The sequence below is a fragment of the Oryzias latipes genome, chromosome 10, assembly GCF_002234675.1.
Source record: "Oryzias latipes chromosome 10, ASM223467v1".
Lineage (NCBI taxonomy): Eukaryota > Metazoa > Chordata > Actinopteri > Beloniformes > Adrianichthyidae > Oryzias > Oryzias latipes.
Genome location: NC_019868.2, coordinates 8327347 through 8346892, shown reverse-complemented (window position 1 = coordinate 8346892; position 19546 = coordinate 8327347). Strand labels below are relative to the sequence as shown.

General features: G+C 41.9%; 1 protein-coding gene across 1 annotated transcript; it reads left to right on the top strand.

Annotated features, from left to right (window-relative positions):
- The first annotated feature begins 13821 nt into the window (after window positions 1–13821).
- gla (galactosidase alpha) lies at window positions 13822–19532 on the top strand. Its single transcript, XM_004073036.4, has 7 exons — window positions 13822–14059; window positions 15953–16127; window positions 16868–17042; window positions 17139–17230; window positions 17314–17475; window positions 18334–18531; window positions 18613–19532. Exons 1-7 carry the CDS (start codon window positions 13899–13901, stop codon window positions 18931–18933), a joined length of 1284 nt encoding a protein of 427 aa, XP_004073084.1. The 5' UTR covers window positions 13822–13898; the 3' UTR covers window positions 18934–19532.
- The last annotated feature ends 14 nt before the right edge of the window (window positions 19533–19546 follow it).

Genomic DNA, 19546 nt, shown 5'->3' with positions numbered 1-19546 from the left:
CCGTAAAAGCCAAGCGGAAAAAAAATCTTCAATTGGGTTTAGGAATGGAGAACAAGGTGGAAGAAAACTAATACAAATTGGGGATTTGTGTTGAACTAATGTTTGATGAGCAAATGTTTGTCAAAACTGAAAAAACAAGAATCCTCTCTGTCCTTTTCTTGTTGACTGTCCATATAAATGATGCAGATTAAGAACTTGAACCTGCTGAGTTAGGGTTGACCTTTTGTCCTGTGTCCCTCCTGGTCATTCCATAAACCAACATATGTCAATAACTATGACCTGGATCTCTGTGTCCAGGTCTTGGTGCAGGTTCGGGTCTTGGTGCCGGTCTTGCTCTGTTATCCATCTTTCAAAAGCTGCTCAGTTGTTCTTGAACCGTCCTTATATTTTGAGAAAAAGAGTTGAAGCAGTTGATCGACTGGTTTGGAGAATGGCACTCAGTGTTTTAGCACCTGGGAAAAACTGTATGAGGAAAAGGTTGATTGAGGGAAAAAGTGGGATGCTAAAAAGACAGGAGACAGCACAAAGGAATACAGGGAGATGGAACACATAGGTGAAGGTGGAGGTGGCAAAGATTATAAGACGGGAACGGCTTATGTTAGACATTTTGGAGATAAATGCAGGGAACCACATTAAGATGGTTTGACACATTAACCCTTGTGCTGCTATCTTAGATGACCCCACCCTTACATTGACGTGTTCTCCCTACCATGACAAAGGTGGATAAAGGTGGAAAGATTTCATGTAATCCATGGACACCAGTGAAGATCACAAATCATTGAAGAAAAAAGGTTCAGCGCACTGTCTAGTGGGTCTAGATGACCCAACTCCCAATGGTAAAGTGCTTAGGATAGCACAAGGGTTACGAGAATTGGGACAGTGATGGTAAAAGGATGCTGAAGTTGGAGCTACCAGAAAAGAGACCTAAAGAAGAAGACCAAGGAGGAAGGATGGAGGTTGAGGGTTCACTATGGTGACCCCTAGAGGGAGCAGCTGGAAGACGAAGAAAAAGATGTAAAAGGCCCTAACATCAAATTGATTCATTTAGGTTTTGGAAGACAGTAATGACTTTCACTTTGTGCCATAATTATTAAAAGTTGGTTTGAAGAGAAGAAGATACTGAAGCATTTGATCTGAAACTATGAAATGGATCGAAGCCTTTCAGAAAACCTTGGAACATCTCATAAACAAACTGTAAAATCCTTGCTATTATTGAGTGTCATGTACCTGGGATTTTTTTTTTAAGTTTTGGCAACATTTTACAAATTCTTTGTCTGTTTTAGTGCTGTTTCTGTAGCAGACAATGCATTTGGGGACGTTTTTCATAACTGATTTGACTTTGGCTTTTCCAAAATATAGATAAACCTTCTTTAAATATCCCAATAACAAGAGCTAAATGTTAAATTAAAGACAGAAACTTCCTACCTATCTTAAAAACAAGCAATGACTGACAAAATGTCACAAAAGCATCCAGAAACTGACAAGCAGAACGTAGATGTTCACACACCGAAGGATAATCACAAGTGGGAAAAAGCTCTGATGATTACATATCAAACTAATATGAAATAAACAACTAAAAAAACACAAGTGCAGATCAGGAACTAATTAAACTAAATTCAAGATGTCAGATTAACCACAAGATGAAAACATACAAAGCCACCCTTTACGTAACTATTCTAATCTATTAAGCCTGAACATGGAGCAGCTCAGCATGTCTAAAAGCGTGAGGCTTAGATCGCATTTCTTTGGACATTCATCATGCAGCAATAGTTGCAAATTATATTACTTTTTCGTTGGAATGTTTAAGGTGAAAGTTAAACAAAACCTCATGTTTCACTCTGGATGGACAGAGCGTTCTCTTCTTGTGCATTAGCGTCTTCCACTGCACCACCCAGGGTTGGGATTACTGTGGGATGGCGTGACTCTTTTACACAAGTTCTGGATGTTATCATCAAACCACAGAGACATTTCAGAGAAAATATTTGTCAACTTTACAATGCAAATACTCTTTTTTTCAAAATAAATTCATTCCAGCTTTAAGGATGCTCAACTTTCTCACAGTTAAAGCTGCAGGCATGGCATAAAATATGCTATAATAACTGGTGTAGTGGTTAGCCCTCTCGTCTTTCAAAAGAGGAAGGCCTGGTTCAATTCCCAGTTGTGTCCTTTCTGTGTGAAATTTGCGTGTTCTCCTCGTACATGAGTGCGTATTCCAGGAACTCCGGCTTCCTCCCACAGTCCAAAACAATCTTCATGTTTCTTTGGTGACTCTAAATTGTCCCTGGGTGTAAATGTTTCAGTGTGAGTGTGTGGCTCTTCAATAGACTGGCAACCTGTCAAAACAGTAGCTGGGATAGGGTCCGGCAAACCCATGACTCTAAAAGGGATTCAGCGATTTAGAAAATCACCTGTAAAATTCTGAAGTCCCACTCGATTTGAAAAATTGTGTTTTTAGTGTTTTTAACGTGTCCCTGTGTCACTTTTCTCTTGATAGGCGACATGTTATTACAGATTTTGCTCAAATTTGCCTTTCTGGGTACTTCTTTATTCAAATTTCTGTCAATCAGGAGCAGACAAAAAAGGTTGTATTTGTTTCATAGAAAATACACTCGGCAGGCCACAAGTTCCCTCCTCTGCTCTATTCTGATGGATCCACTAGTATACAACTAGATCCATGTCCATCTTTGTTTTCCTCGTCTGAGCTTTTTGTCGAACTGGTAATGTTAGGTTGGGGTGTGAGGGGCTGTAAGCTAGTGAGAGAGCATGTAAACAGCTCTCAGTTATGGGTGGCAGGGAGGAGGACGGGGTTGCTCTGTTCAACAATCCCGCCCAAACCTTAGAGGGGAATTTCTAAAGAACTACTGCTGCTCTGCAGAAACTATGTCCTAGAAATGTAGTTTTTTTTCTTGTTTTGTTTTGGGCTAAAAAGTCATAATCATAGTCAAAAGACAACTGGAAATGAATCAAAAATCTGGTTCTTCTCTATTCCATTAAATCAAAAATAGTTAATTCATTTTTCACAAAGATTCAGTAGAAGGCGCACAACTTCTGGCTCTGCTGTCACACACACATATCAGTGACAAAACAGAGGTTTGGTTTAACGTCAAATGAAAAAGTGATTCATCATGGAATTACTTTACCAACCAGCTTTGTACATCTGAACCTAAATGGTTTCATAACCATTCTCACCAGGTCTCACCATTAATTACTGTGTTGTTTTTTTATTGCTGCCTGAACAACATGGTCGAGCAGGCAATTTCTAAAAGGACTCCTTGTTCAGAGAGTCAGCAAACCATACTCCTGTGCAGTGCTTGATCCATCTCTGACTTAAATACTAACACAACACAAGATCAGTATAGACGGTGAGAAGAAAGTCCCATAATATCTTTGAGTTAATATGCGAGGCACTGAGTTAAGCCTCTGTGCTGGTTATTGATTTTGCCTTTTGCTTCATCTCTAAACCAGCAGAATCAAAGATGAATCTAATCACTGTAAAGAATGGGCTTCAGAGCGACTCGTCACAGGTAGGATTAGTTCTGGCAGGTTCTCTGTACTTCTGTTAAAGTATCAGGAGCAAAGGCCATTCTCTGAGTTCTGCCTGACTTTTAAGGACTACAAACTGAATCGTGTATTGATCATACCATTGAAATTGAGTTTCTCCAAATATGGTGGAGTATTGAGGCAATAAGCTGGTGTGGGGCTTTAAAGTCCCCCATGAAATTATTTTTAATGACAACGTTCCCAGTGATGTTTTAATTATGATTATGAAGTTGTTAGTTGTTTGAACAATGCGTGGAATGACAAAACAAATGTGTGTACCAGACCTTACTTTTTAATAAATTTAAACGAAAAAGAACCTTAATAATCCCAGGAAAAAGGCTTTGAATTACATTATAATTTAGGCTACATTGCAGCAGCAGGCAGCTCTTTTGTTTTAGCCACAGCACTGGCTGTGGCTAATTTTCCAAACACATGCGGCCAGTGCTGAACTTTTGTCTTGGCCACAGGGACCCAGAGGAAGGGTTAAGTTTAGAATCACGGGTTACAGTTGAGCTGTGTTCACAACGATAGCAATTCACGCAGCAGAGGCGGCCACTTTCAATGTTAAGTCAATGGTGCAGACACGATCTGGGGTCCAGTGGCAAAATTTAAGCGACGGGCAAGGCGAAGGCAAAGGCGGGCACACCCTGGACAGTCTGTCAATGGGCCAATGGACCCATCCCAACCGCTGTGCTGGCTCCCGGCAGGCGAGCTGACCATACAGACACCCACTGCTGGATGGGGAGCCCGCCTGCTCAGGCCTGCTGAACTTTATGATATATTTCTTATTTTCATCCAGGCAATAATAAAAAAAAAGGCCCCCTGATTTTATTTTTGTTTATATTTACCCTCTCTGGTTAACCCTTGTGCTATCTTAGATGACCCCACCCTTACATTGACGTGTTATCCCTACCATGACAAAGGTGGAAAGATTTCATGTAATCCATGGACACCAGTGAAGATAACACATCATTGAAGAAAAAAGGTTCAGAGCACTGTCTAGTGGGTCTAGATGACCCAACTCCCATTGTTAAAGTGCCTAGGATAGCGCAAGGGTTAATGGGGGACAGCAATCCTTCAAACTCGGTCAGAGAGAAACCATAAATAGGGACTTCAACTTTAAGTATAAGTTTATTTTTAAATACATGCGGCCAACAACAAAATCATCAATGTGACATCTTCAACTGAGCTGATGTGCACACTGGACGGGGCAGATCAGGGAGCTTGTGCAATGCGCATGCACTCCTGGGCTGTTGTGACATCACAACATCCCTTGCACAAGGGTTACAAGGTGAAATACTCAGAAATGCACAAAAAAAATTATTTTTATTACATTTGTTCCCTTTCATAAGAAAGATGTCACACCTACATGTCAAAAACTCAAAAAACATGATCTTCATCGTGAGGGGACTTTTAAGTGTAGTGGAGTATAGATCAAATCACAGACTGTTGTTGAAGATCTGCAATCCAAACAAGTCTCGCAAAATTAAAGACAATCTTGTGAACTTGGGTCTGAAGTTCAGAAGTTATCTAAAACTGTTTTTACTGTCTCAAAAAAAAAAAGAGAAATACCAATACATTTCAAAGTAACACACAAGGGTTGGAGGAGGAGTGGGCCTCTCATTTTTTTTCAATAAACCTTTAGGCTGTGGAGCAGTGAATAATGTATCTGGTGAATAATTTATCACAAAAGCCTAATGATAAAAACAACTCGGTCCCTCAGCAGCGTGTAAACATCTGTAAAGAAACTGAAGAAGTGGAGAAACTGAAGCAGCACTAAATTTGAAATGGACTCCCTTCTGTGCTTTTAACAGGTTCTGCAACTTGTAATGCGGTCTAATGAATTGGAATCAAATCATCAGTGAGAAGAGAAAATCTGTGGAAAAGCTGGATGACAGAATTCATCTCATCCTTCCACTTCGCTCCACATCTTAATCTTTTAAAGACCACGCAGCTTCATAATTCCCATGTGTGTCGAAAAAGTACAAAGATGGAGTCCTGAGGAAGCACACACACATGCTCATGATCTTTAATGTATTACTCCATCTGTTGATCTCTGTTAGATACAGTATATCTCATGCATAGCCTTTGCCTATATTATCAGTTTTTAATAGAATATTCATTCGGGTTCCATTTGAATCGAGGTTTGTCCGTTTTTTCTGGCAAGTGTGAAAGCTCAGCAAAAAAAGTGAACCCTGGTTTGATCCAGAACAAGGATCTAAGCTCTCTTCTAAACAGACTCTGGTGCACCTTACTCAACTGTCTATGCTCCACGCACTTTCTGTGGAACAAAGAATGAAAGCAAACCAAGGGAAGTGGATGAAATAAGAGCAGTTCATTACCAGCAGTGAGTAAAAAAAGAAAAAAAACAGCCCACACCAAGAATGTGATTAACCCTTGTGCTATCCTAGGCACTTTAACATTGGGAGTTGGGTCATCTAGGCCCACTAGACAGTGCGTTGAACCTTTTTTCTTCAATGATTTGTGATCCTCACTGGTGTCCATGGATTACATGAAATCTTTCCACCTTCATCCACCTTTGTCATGGTAGGGAGAACACGTTAATGTAAGGGTGGGGTCATCTAAGATAGCACAAGGGATACATTTTGGATCACAAGAAGCTAATAAAATATCAGGTGAGTATGTGGTGCAGTGAGAAGGTGCTTCTTAACCAGAAAGGTCTCTGACGGCAATTGGTAGAAGGTCACAGAATGCAGGAGGACCTTCTTGCACCTTCTTGGATCTTTGTAGGCTGATTAAATATATTGTTTATTGCTGCTTCTGTTACCATCAACAGGCACTCTGGTAGACAAAAGGCAGTCCAGGCACCTGGACTAGATGCCCAAGCCACCTCAACTGGCTCCTTTCGATGTGGAGGAGAAGCAGTTCTACTCCGAGCTCTCCGCGGGCGACCGAGCTTCTCACCCTATCTCTAAGGGAGCGCCCACGACCCTATGGAGGAAGCTCATTTCAGTCGCTTGTATTCGGGACCTCTGTCTTTCAGACATGACCCAGAGCTCAAAACCCTTAATGAGTATTGAAACGAAGATTGACTGGTAAATTGAGAGCCATGCTTTTTGGCTCAGCTCTCTCTTCACCACAACAGACCGGTACAGCGGCCGCATAACTACGGATGCCGCTCCGATCCACCTGTCAATCTCACGCTCCGGTCTTCCTCACTCATAAACAAGACCCCAAGATGTTTAAACTCCTCCACCTGGGGCAGGGACACTCCACCGACCGAGAGATGGCAAACTACCTTTCTCCGGTCAAGGACCATGGCCTCAGATTTAGCGGTGCTGACCCTCATCCCAGCCGCTTCACACTCGTCCGCAAACCGCCCCAATGCAAGCTGGAGGTCCCGGCTCGATGAAGCCAGCAGGACAACATCATCTGCAAAGAGCAGAGAGGAAATCCTGCGGTCTCCAAACAAAACCCCCTCCGGCCCCTGGCTGTGCCTAGAAATTCTGTCCATAAAAACTATGAACAGAACCGGTGATAAAGGGCTGCCCTGCCGGTGTCCGACATACACTGGAAAAAGGTCTGTCTTACTGCCGGCTATGCAAACCAAGCTATTGCTCCGGTCATACAGAGACGGGACAGACCTCAGTAAGGCTCCCCGGACCCCATACTCCCAGCCCACCCCCCCCCCCCCCCCTGGTACTATGGGGGACGCGGTCGATCACCTTCTCCAAATCCACAAAACATACTGTATTGACTGGATGAGCGAACTCCCACAATCCCTCCAGCACCCTAGAGAGGGTGTAGAGCTGGTCCACTGTTCCACGACCAGGACGGAAACCACACTATTGTTCCTGCAGCTGAGGTTCGACTTTCGGACGGACTCTCCTCTCCAGTACCCTGGCATGACACATCTCTGCAGCACCGCGTGGCAGTCAGGAACTGTACCACTGGACTGGCAGACTAGGGTGGAGGTTCCCCTTTTTAAGAAGGGGGACCGGAGGGTGTGTTCCAACTACCGGGGAATTACACTCCTCAGCCTCCCTGGGAAAGTCTATACCACAAAAATTGGCTTTGATACTGGAATATTTGGTTTACATGGAGGTACTTCAAAATAAAAGCAAATAAAAGAAAAGAGCTAAGATCTTGTGGGACTTTTGAAAATATACTTCCAAAAGACTTCTGAAATAAAAACCTGTCTAAAGTTAGACGATAAAGTTGTATTTTATGTTTACATGGTTATACAAGTGCAATATACCGTAATTTCCGGACTACAAGCTGCTACTTTTATCCTGCGCTTACAGCCTTGCGGCTTATTCAGTGACACGGCTAATTTATGGATTTAATTGGCGGCCGCCATGTACACTTTCGAACTCAGCGAATAGTTTGATTTCTCTATCTAACACCAAGCACGAGGCATTTTTATTCAACACACCTCTTAGCAGCCAAACAGCATGGACTTGACTTCAGGTTTTAGACACTTCAGTCATGGTTCAACAAAATGAAACACGCATGCCCGGCCGCATCCCAGAATCCTTTGGGGCCATTAGACCCAACGTGCACGTGATCGCCACTACAGTATGATGAAGCTTTCAAGTTAAAAGCAATCGTTAAAAGCAGCGTAAAAAAGTCCACCGTCACCAACGGGTTTGGAAAAGCCGGTTTGCTGCGTGACGGAGAGAACAGCGCATGGAGTGAATTTACACTCCATTTACGGTTTCTAAGGAAACCGTAAAAGCGGAATTTTGCTTTGAAAAACTCACAGCCTCCGTGTGAGCTGGAGACATCTTCTCCTGCTGCTCTTATAGAGCTGCGGGGCCGATGGCAGTCTGATGGCTCCCACACATAACAACGCATCCGCCCCTCATACGCAAAACGTACAGTATTAAGTCCGATTGCTTTGCACAGAAACGATTTGCTCCATCCACCGGCGCAACGGGGACGAAGTGTTCCTCCTTGAAGCTGCCCTGGCCAGAGGTGTCGGAGTAGATAGGAAGGGCGCTTTTCAGTCGCCGCTGCTTTATTTTACCGGTGTGTTTTCTAACCAGTCCTGTTACTCCCATAACGCTGCTGCGACACAAGCGGAAGGAGAGCTTTACCCGTTCACCCCTCCATGCACTGCTGCTACTTGCTAATTCTTAAACACGTACAACAGAATGGCGAGCCGGGCGTTGGCCCCGCCTTTAGCCCCTAAGACTCATGGGAAATGTGGAATCGCGGATGTAAATTTCCTCATTATAACTGAGGGATGTAATGTTGATTATATGGTTACTGTTTGTAATTTTATGTATGATACCTAGATTGTCAATAAGTAAAAAAAAAATGAAATAAAAACACCATAACTGAGGGACTTGTGAACAGAATATAGGTCCATGCTGTTTGACAGATGTCGATACACTCAAATACGTGATCCAGAGGTAAAACTGGCACCACCCACAATGTGCTAATAAATTGCACTCACTCTGGGATGCTGGGCGTGATCTGTCAGGATGACAATGTCGGGTAACACATGCGCGGCTTGTACTCTGACGCGGCTTGTGTATGTATAAAAGCAGTCAAACACGTAAATATGGGTGGGTGCGGCTTGTAATCGGGTGCGCTTTGTAGTCCGGAATTTACGGTAGTTATTTATTATACTGTAACTCTTCAATGGCCACAAGCACAATCTATTATTATTTTAGACTTTATATTTGAGGGTGTTTTCTTTTGTATTTTATTGTTCTCATTTATTTTTAGGTCAAACACTGACTTTTATTTATTCTTTAAACACCCTGGAAGCATCATAACCCTTGCTCTATCTTAGATGACCCCATCCTTACATTGACGTGGTCTCCCTACCATGAGAAAGGTGGACAAAGGTGGAAAGATTTCATGTAATCCATGGACACCAGTGAAGATCACAAATCATTGAAAAAAAAAGGTTCAGCGCACTGTATGGTGGGTCTAAATGACCCAAGTCCCAATGATCAAGTGCCTAGGATAGCACAATTAATTTCATTGTGCACACAATGCTAATAAAGGAAATTCTGATTCTGAAAGATAAAAAAATCTGATCATAATCTAGTTGTGATCAATTATATTTTTGAAATTTTAAATGAGAGATAGCATCTTTTCAGGTAAAATCATGAAAACTTGAATAAATGTTACTATAATAAGGTAGGAAATCTTAATTGAGTCTTTAAAAACTGAGCAAACAACTTGTCCTAACTTTAAGAACATAACTGAACTGAGAAATGTTTGGGATAAAGTGTAATATTGTGGCCAAGCTTCCCTCTAAAGATTTTACCAGAAGCCATTACAGACACTCTCAGTCCAACAAGGACCTAATTAAAGTAGCAGCATCGGCACATGTAGGCACTCTCCCCTGTGACAAACACATAAACAACTTAAGCCACTAATTACACGATAATAAATTATTTTCCCACTGAGGCTGTGTGAGTCACATAGAGACTCTTCTATTTATGGAGGCCCGACTTTTTGATGACATTTACAAGTAGAGCTACCTGTCTCCATAGATCAATACAATAATGAAACTCTTTGGTGTGGATACACAACACAACAAAGCTTTCCCCTTTCATTTTATCCCTGTGCGCTTCATAACAAAGTTGCCAGCATAAGTCAGCCATGACAGCCTCTTCAATTATGTGACAGTAGGGAAGAAAGGCGCATGATGGATTGGTGTCAAAGCTCTGGGGAGCTGTATAAGCTAGACAGCAAGCAGGAGCATCCAATCTGTCAACAATCTCAATTAACCACTGTAAAGATGCTGGTGCACTCCGCTTTTTGAGGCACTTTGGAAAAAAAAAGGGTCTCCATCACGACGTTATGGGCTATTTTTACAATGAGAAAACCGTATTTACATGAGCTGGACTGGCCTCATCCATCAGCAGCAGGGGAGAGTCAAATTGAAATTTGACATTTAAGAGCCTCAAAGCCTTTTCTCACTGGCTCTGATATGAACTACAGCGTTTGATAAATTGTTTGGATAAGGCTTGCCCCCGAGTTTAGCCTCTGATCGTGTCTTGAGCTGAAACAGCCACCCTTGACATTTTACTGAAAGGTCATATTTTGTGTTCATTAATGCCCCTTTTTACATCCAACCACTGACGGGATAGAGGCTTATTGTCATCATGTGAGTCTAAGAGAGCCCCTGTGGGTACCGTATGTTCTCGGGTTGCCGGATGTTCTCGGGGTCCTTCAGGGTCCTTCGACCAATGATGACGTCACACTATTTGATTGGCTGTAAGTTGCCACGACCAATGAGTTAACGTCGCTAAGTTTTTTTTAAAACTTTACTGACAATTGCGGTATCATACATTAACAATGACATTAACGTTAACAACGAACAATAACGATGTAATCAATATTGCCTCGAAGATCAGTCACCATTGCCAAATATAACATATTGACATAGAAAATAAACAAAAGAGGGGAAAAAAAGAAACAATGAACATAACACACAAATAAATAAAAACATAAGTAAAATAAAATAAAGGAACATAGAAAAAATCTAAGTAGTCTAATACTAGTTAAGTTAGGGGTACTCGTGAAGTTTGTATTTCTGAACAAAACTAAGCAATTTCAAGCCATTCTTCTTTTCATATAATGAAGTGATTGAAAGCAAAAACAGAGCTCTTTATTAAATGTTATAAAAGTGGTTTGGTCTTCAAAACTTGACCTCACCAAGATGGCGGTGCTCACCTCCCATGAGGAACCACGTGATGTCTCCTCTAGTGATATAACTCATTTGAAGGACCCTGAAGGACCCCGAGAACATCCGGCAACCCGAGAACATCCGGTACCCACACCACAACATTTGTTTAGACCAAGCCTCCACCTGCCACAACCAAATGTACACCAACTCTAAAAGAACAAAATGCTGTGGTTTGTTTTAAAGACTGGAAGCTGCTTTTTAAAATATAGTAATTTCTCTTTTACTGCCAAGTTCAAAAGTTCAAATGTACACTAATGAAAAAAAGCCCATATGTGTAAAAAAAATATTCTAAGTGTTTATTTATGTCTGTTCTATTATTCATGATCAGCTGTTTTGGTTTTTTTTTTTTTAATTGGCAGGTAGGGGGACACATGTGGGGCCAACTAAACACTTACTTTGCCCCATTCAGATGCCCCTTTTCAAAACATTATTACCGGTACGTTGAGTGGAGTTAACTCTGGTTAAAACAACCCCATCCACTTTAAGTTTTATTTGGGGCGGTGATCTCCAACCTTTATCAGGCCACAAACCGCTGTAATGTCAGATAATACCGGTCATGAGGTGGAAGTGGCCAACTGATTCTTTTTTTTTTCTTTAGTTTTTGAGGGTATAGTTTATCTTCATTCTTTGTAAAATATCTGCAGCTGGTTTGAACTTAATAGAACACTAGATTTCATGTAGGAACCATTAAAATGTGATCTAGATTTTCCCCTTGATTCATAACTATCAAAGTCGAAACTAAGAAGTCAGATGCCAACTACAGCCTTGGCTAACTTTTAGTGGCGACGGATGAATGCAAAATAAAATCTATAACTGGTATTTTGTAAATGTAATAAAAAAACAAGAATCCACCATTTGAACAACCTTCTTGGCAGCATCCTCATAAAACCAGCTTCCAGTCGTTGTAAATAAGAACATGTCCGTAATAGCTTACCTGGTTAAATTAAGGTTAAATAAAAAATAAATAAATAATATTAGACAACCAGTTGCTGAATATTATGCATTTCTATTATTATGGTACTATATCACAGTAAAGACTCCTGGTTGTTGTCTGATAATTGCAGATTTTATGTCATTTTGAAGTCGAAGGCCCTTCTCCTGTTACCTCTCTGGATCTTTTCTGCTAAAAGGAACTTTCCAAATACGTTTGTTATTTGCTAACTTTGTTAACTCAGGGGTTTCAATACTGAAGTCGGCACATCCAGTTTAGGGAAGTAGCGGATGGATTTTAAACATGTGACCGAACAACTTGATTTGCATCAAGAATGAGTCGGATGTGGTATAGAAACTCCAAATATTTTCTAAATTAAACCTTCCTTCAGGATCAGGTTACAAATAAAAACACTGTCCCAGGGGTTGGGGGTCTCTGATTTAGGCCACTCAGAAATGATTGAGTGGCATCAGAGATTATAAATCCAGTGTGTGTCTTTAGTTTAGACCGCTCTCCAGTGCAGTAGAGAGAGGAGGATCCTAGTTGGGTTTTACAGACAAGCATATCTAAAAGTTTCAAATCCTCTTTGACAAAATTAAAAAGTGGAAAACAAATGAGCAGTTAGTTCCTTGATTTACATTCAAAAGCAAAGAACTGCAAACACGTTTTCCTCTCTTTGCATGACAACTTCTCCGTCTATTTCACAAATGGAAACAACCAGAATCAATTTGTTTTTGTGGCGGGGGGGGTGTCCATTCAATGCTAAAATAAGACACCCATCTGTAATTCATTTACCATCAGCATCAAACAAATGAGCGTCTTGCATCTGCTGCTATTAAACAGTCAGAAGTAGCACCACACGCATTGATATGCTGCTGCTCACAGTGTGTGCGGCGGTTCTGTATAAGCCAGGCTCCTCGGGGAACAGGGAAGTAAATTAGAACATTTCCTGTCAATCTCGGGTTCGGTCGAAAGACAAAACACAAACATCCAGAGCACCTGACAGGATTCTCCAATAGTTTTTTAAGAAACGTATTGAAACATGGAAGTGTTTTGAACCCAAAGTGCTGCTTCACTGACTACATGAAAAATGCATTAAATGTAGGAAAACTGTTGAGGTTTCTTTGGTTTCAACAAGGCTGGATTAGCTGCTAGGCAACTGATCCACCAAAGCAGGTTTATTGTAGCTACACTGGGAGAATATATCTTTATGGAGTATTTCCATTTTTGTACTAAAGGGCTGACAAAAAACAGTTTTTCTCAGTTTTGTTTTTTTTGTCCCACTCTCTAGACTGAGACTGATTTGACATAGACAGCTCATCTGGGGAGGCGCTGTGGTGTAGTGGTAAACATCATCAATGTGCTGCAAGAAAAGAGTGTTCAGTCTGTGTCTTGTATTTTTTTCTCATGGACATCTAAATAAGGGCCTTTCAGCTCTCCTCCTGTGAAACCATGACGCTTCTGTGCTGAAAAAGTCCAACTACTATTATTTAATATTCTATGAAGAAGGATAAACCAGTTTATCAGGTACTGTCACTTGACTTCTCACACTTCTCCCTCATCATTCCATTTCCTGGTCTTCAGAAAGATCTACAAAGAATCTCATTGGCTAGCCACAGACGCATCTGAATCCTATTGGCCAGAAGCCGTCTCAATCATTCCGCGGAGGCGGGCTGTAGAGTGAAACAGGAAGAAGCCGGTGCTGGCAATAATCAGTAGTTTGTAGTGGAACCGTCCGCCGGGATCATAAAAATGGCCAGCTTTGGCGCTCTGCTCGTGGTCGTGGGTCTGATGTGTCCCACCGCCGAAGCGCTGGACAACGGCCTGGCGCTGAAGCCCACCATGGGCTGGCTGCACTGGGAGAGGTTCACCTGCAACACGGACTGTGACACAGACCCCAGGAACTGCATCAGGTCAGAGCACCCAGCCGGGTCACGTGATCACAGAAAACCCCCGAAAACTGAGAATAATCTGACCTAAATTGTTCTTCAGAGATCTAATGTTCCAGAAAATCAGATCCCATTGATTTAATGGACTGAATTCACACTTTATGAACTTTTATTTTTTATTTTTACTTACAGTGTATCTTGTTGAAATCTCAGAGTAGCTGCACACTGAGATTATTAATCTGATAATTAGATTCTTCAGTTGTCCTTCATGTATACTCCATCAGGAAAACATGAGAGCTGGCATTTGAATGACATTTTCTACAAGTTTTTTCCTTTTTTTCTGAAAAATGCATAACATCCTCTTATTACTGAGGAGAAATAGAGCTTTGAACAGGATTTATCATATAAGGAAAACTCCTCAGTCTGTGTTGCAATTTGTTTGTTACCAGATTATTAAAGACTGACTCTGGTCATCTTTTGATCTATTTTATAAACCTGCAGTGGTCTTTTAATTATGATTATGTGTTTTTTAGGCAAAATAAAAAAAAAAAGATCTTCTGTGACATTTTTCCTGCTGAGCAGCAGGAGTTTATTAGAAATTCCACCTCTGTGTTGTGTGTGGGAGTGTTGGCAGGGAGCAACCCCGCCCCCTCTTCCCTTCCCTGTTACTCAAGAGGTCTCTGTTGACACTCTCTCCCGCTAGTTTACAGCCCCTCACACCTCCAACCTAACACTACTGGTGCAACAAATAAAGTGAGCAATATTTGAGCTATGCGGCCGTGCAGTTTAGAGCCAGATACCAGCTCAGACGAGGAAAACAAGGACGTAGTTAGCTAGGAGGTAGCTTTTGGCATGCCCAACGTATTTTCTATGTTACAAATACGACCTTTTTCAAACAGCATGTTTTTTGTCTGCCCCTGATTCAAAACAATTGGAATAAAGAAATACTCAGAGGTGCAATTTTAAGCTTAATTTATGTATATACGTCCTCCATCATGAGAAAAATGCAACAAGAACATGTTAAAAACATGGAAAGCTCGACAGTGGGTCTTTAAAGTGATCGTGGAAACATGACAGTCTGATATCCTTTATCTGCAAATGACAGAAGTCATAAACATTATTTAGCACTTTATTTAATTGATTTTGTGTTAAGCAGGAAATTCCAAGATAAGTCAACAAAAATATAATTTAAAGTAATTAAAACGTCTAACAATATCTTCATAAAACCATTTGGCCCAAAAAACGACTAAGGCACATATCTAATGAATTTGCAAACCAAATTTGTGCATCAGTAGAATATTGATTATTTTTCTTGTTCTTGTCTCGCTAGTTTGAGCTGCTTGTTAAATTCTCTAAAAAAACAGTCCAGACTCCTTTTAGCACCCAGACTAAAATCACACTTTTATGGCATGTGCAGATCTTTATTTGGCATTTCCTCGTCAGAGGAAGACGCCATCTGCTCGGCGGTACGATGCTCCAAAATCTGAGGATGTCGTTTAGGATTAATGGTCCCTATCCAGATGTGCTAGTTACTCACGGTAGGTGCACTGATGCACTGCCATACCATGACAGATTCAGGCTTTTGAACTGGGAGCTGAAAATAATCCAGATGGGCTCTTTCTTTTTTGGCCTGCAGGATGCAGTGTCCACAAGTCACAGAGAGAATTTCTGTTGTTTTTTTTCATTTGTCAGACTTCAGGGTAGTTTTCTACAACACAAAAAGTAAGAACTAATTAGCTGAGGCTGCATTTAATTGTATTTCATACGGATTTCTGTTTCAACACAAATCCCATTGTGTCTTTTCTCATTTATTCTATCCACTCCTAGTGACAACATCCTCAGATGTTGATGATTTCCTTTATTGGAAGGGTTTTTTTTTTCATGCTTTGTCTCTAATTGCTCCTCATTCTTCTGCAGCGAGCAACTGTACATGCAAATGGCGGATGTGATGGTGAAGGAGGGATGGAAAGAGGCCGGTTATGAGTACGTCTGCATTGATGACTGCTGGCCCTCCCACAAGCGCGACGCTAAGGGCCGCCTGCAGGCCGACCCCAACAGATTCCCAGGAGGCATTAAGAAACTGGCCGACTATGTAAGTAGCAGGGAGGAGGCTAAATGAACGCAGGAAAAGAAAAGGACGTGAGGATTTTATTATACCTTGAAGAAATGGATGAATTTGACTGCAAAATCTGGTTTTTGGTGTTTTTCACACGTTCTAGTAGCCCTTTCCTTAAGGAAATTAAGCTTAAAATTGCATTTTGAGTGTTTCTTTATTGCTCAGCATTTTTGTTGCACTGGTAATGTTAGGTTGGGGTTGTGAGGGGCTGTAAGCTAGCAGGAGAGCACGTAAACAGCTCTCAGTTGTGGATGACAACAAGGGGGGGCAGGGTTAATTAAAAGACCACTTTATGATGGATACAAATATATAGTTTTTTATTTTTATGTTTTTTTTTTTTTGCAATTTATCTTAGTTGAAGGAAGCCATATTAGTTAAATCTTGCGGAAAAAAATGAGTAGTCAGACTTCATTTGCATGCTGGCTGACCTGCAGGTATGAGCCTAATGAGGAGGAAGAACCAGATGTGAAATCAGGTCTCACATTTTCCTTTAACACACTTTGTGCATACATTGTGTTATTGCTTTACAACAAAGGTGGGAAGAAACCATTTTTAATAGGGATTTTTGCAAAGTAATGCAGATTAAAGAGACGGAAGTCTAGAAGAGCAGAGCCTTTAACCTCAAGGTTGAGGTTTTTCAGCTGTGCTACACTGCCATCTGCTGGCCAAAGTGCTGCAGTTCTGCATCAAAATAAATGTTTTTTTTTCTTTGTTAGATCCATTCTAAGGGTTTGAAACTAGGAATTTATGCAGATGTCGGGAAAAATACATGCGCTGGATACCCCGGCAGTCTGGGTTACTATGAAACAGATGCTCAGACGTTTGCAGACTGGGATGTGGACCTGCTCAAGTTTGATGGATGCTTCATGGAAAGGACCCTGATTGCAGAAGGTGAGCTTTTTCTGCAGCGGACATTAGATTGGCTGAGGGTTTATTTGCGTCGACTCATCTCAGTTGGATAACCAGACATTATTTTTGGCTGTCGAGGCTATATGAACATGTCAAAGGCACTGAACAAAACTGGGAGAAGCATCCTGTACTCCTGTGAGTGGCCTCTGTACGAATGGGCCATCAAACAGGTGAGAGAAGAGAAGCAGTTTTGGGTTTAAATTCAGCACACAAATGAAAAGCTTCAACTTCTCTCTGCTCTTCTGTGCTGCAGCCTAACTACACCGCCATTCGGGAATACTGTAATCACTGGCGTAACTTCAACGACATCTTTGACTCCTGGAGCTCCCTCAAGACCATCTTGGAGTGGACTGCTTCCAATCAGAAGATCATCGTACCTGCAGCTGGACCCGGGGGCTGGAATGACCCCGACATGGTAAACCACGTATTGAAGAGCTGAACTTTAAAGTCTCACTCCGATCGTCTTTTGATCTTTTTTCAAAGCGTTCCAGAACGGACTGCGGTCAGAACCCTTCTCCGGACTGAACACTATAACAAAGCAGCTTCCCCGCCTGCGACCACAAATTTACGAGGCTCCAGCTGCTCTCCTCAGAGACACGGGTCACTCTGTGGGGCAGCAGGTTAATTGTAACAGCCACAGATCTTTTTACAAAGTGGGTTGTGGCAAAAATCTCTCCATAAACACTACAAAGGATAATGTCAGACACAACTTAAGAGGGAAAAGAACTTTATGTTGCAAAAGGAAAATATGTTGCGCCCGAGCAGATCTCCACGCTACGTAGTTTGTCCAAGTGGGGCCACCGTAGTGTGACTCGAAGGACCCCGAACGGTAGTTGTAGGCCGAAAGGTTATTGTACCGGTGCAACAAAAACAGCGAGCAATATTGGAGTTATCCAGTCGTACAGTTTAGATCCAGATTCCAGCTTGAAGGAGGAAAAGAAGAGACATTAATGGACCTAAGTGTCTGCACGTGGATCCATCAGAATGGAGCAGAGCAGGGAGCTTGTGGCCCCGCCCAGTTTATTCTATAAGTCACATATACACTTTTATACAGCATTTTTTTCGTCACAACAATTTGAATAAAGGAAGACTCAGAAATTCAGTTTTAATCATAATTTTCTTCTTATATATCCTACATCATGAGAAAAATGCCACAAGAGCATGTTAATAACACCAGAAACACCATTTTCATCAGAGTGGGTCTTTAAATCCTAAATGATCATAACATACTTTAATTGAAGATGAAGAGCTGATACAGATTTGATATTTTCAGCTCGTCATCGGAAACTTTGGTCTGAGTCACGACCAGCAGCAGTCTCAAATGGCATTATGGGCCATCATGGCGGCTCCCCTGCTCATGTCCAATGACCTGCGAGACATTTGTCCTCGATCCAAGGAGCTGCTGCAAAACCGCATGATCATCGCCATCAATCAGGACCCACTGGGCCAGCAGGGATACCACACCGCACGGGTGGGTGATGAAGACGGCACACACGAGCGCCTTCCTCACAGCAGCTGGCAGCCTCTCTGAACTTCCTGTGTCGCCCTACAGCTCATGGACTTTGACGTCTGGGAGAGACCTCTGTTTGGGAACCGCCTCGCCATCGCCATCATGAACAGGCAGGAGCTCGGCGGGCCGCGGAGGTTTCCCATCAGCGCTGTCCCCGGCTGGAAGATCTGTGTCCCCCAATGCAACGTCACCCAGATCCTGCCCCAGTACAAGGAGCTGGGAGTCCAGTCTCACCAGAAAGAACTGGTTTTGAGCGTCAACCCTACAGGCACCACTTTGCTGACGGTCACGCCCCTCAGCAGTAACCTCAGGAAGCTGCACTGGAACAACACGGCAGTTCAAAAGGAGCACACCCTTCTCTAGACTGAGGACTTCTAAAAATGATTGTTTGCTCTTTTCTTTGTTGGCTTATGTATAAATCTGTAACCCTTGTGCTATCCTAGGCACTTTACCATTGGGAGTTGGGTCATCTAGACCCACTAGACAGTGCTCTGAACCTTTTTTCTTCAATAATTTGTGATCTTCACTGGTGTCCATGGATTACATGAAATCTTTCCACCTTTATCATGGTAGGAATAACACGTCAAAGGGTGGGGTCATCTAAGATAGCACAAGGGTTAAACACTCACTCCCATAAACAGTTATTTTTTATTTTGGTTTTAACATGTTTGCAAAATTGGAAATATGCTGGGCGGCCATAAGCTTCCTGCTCTGAGCTCTCAGAAATGAGGGAGCGGGGTTGCTCCGTGCCAGTGGTCCCACCCACAACTTAAGAGGACTGACCTACTGCCGCTCTACAGAAACTATGTCCTAAACTGACCGCTGGGAATGCTTTTAGAATAGATTTAAAGATGATCGGAGTGGGACTTTAGAGAGAATACTTTTATAAATGCTTTGGATGCTGTGATTGACACTTGAAATTAATGCTACATTTTCAATCAATAAACCACAAGCTGTTTTCACACGGAATCAAGGT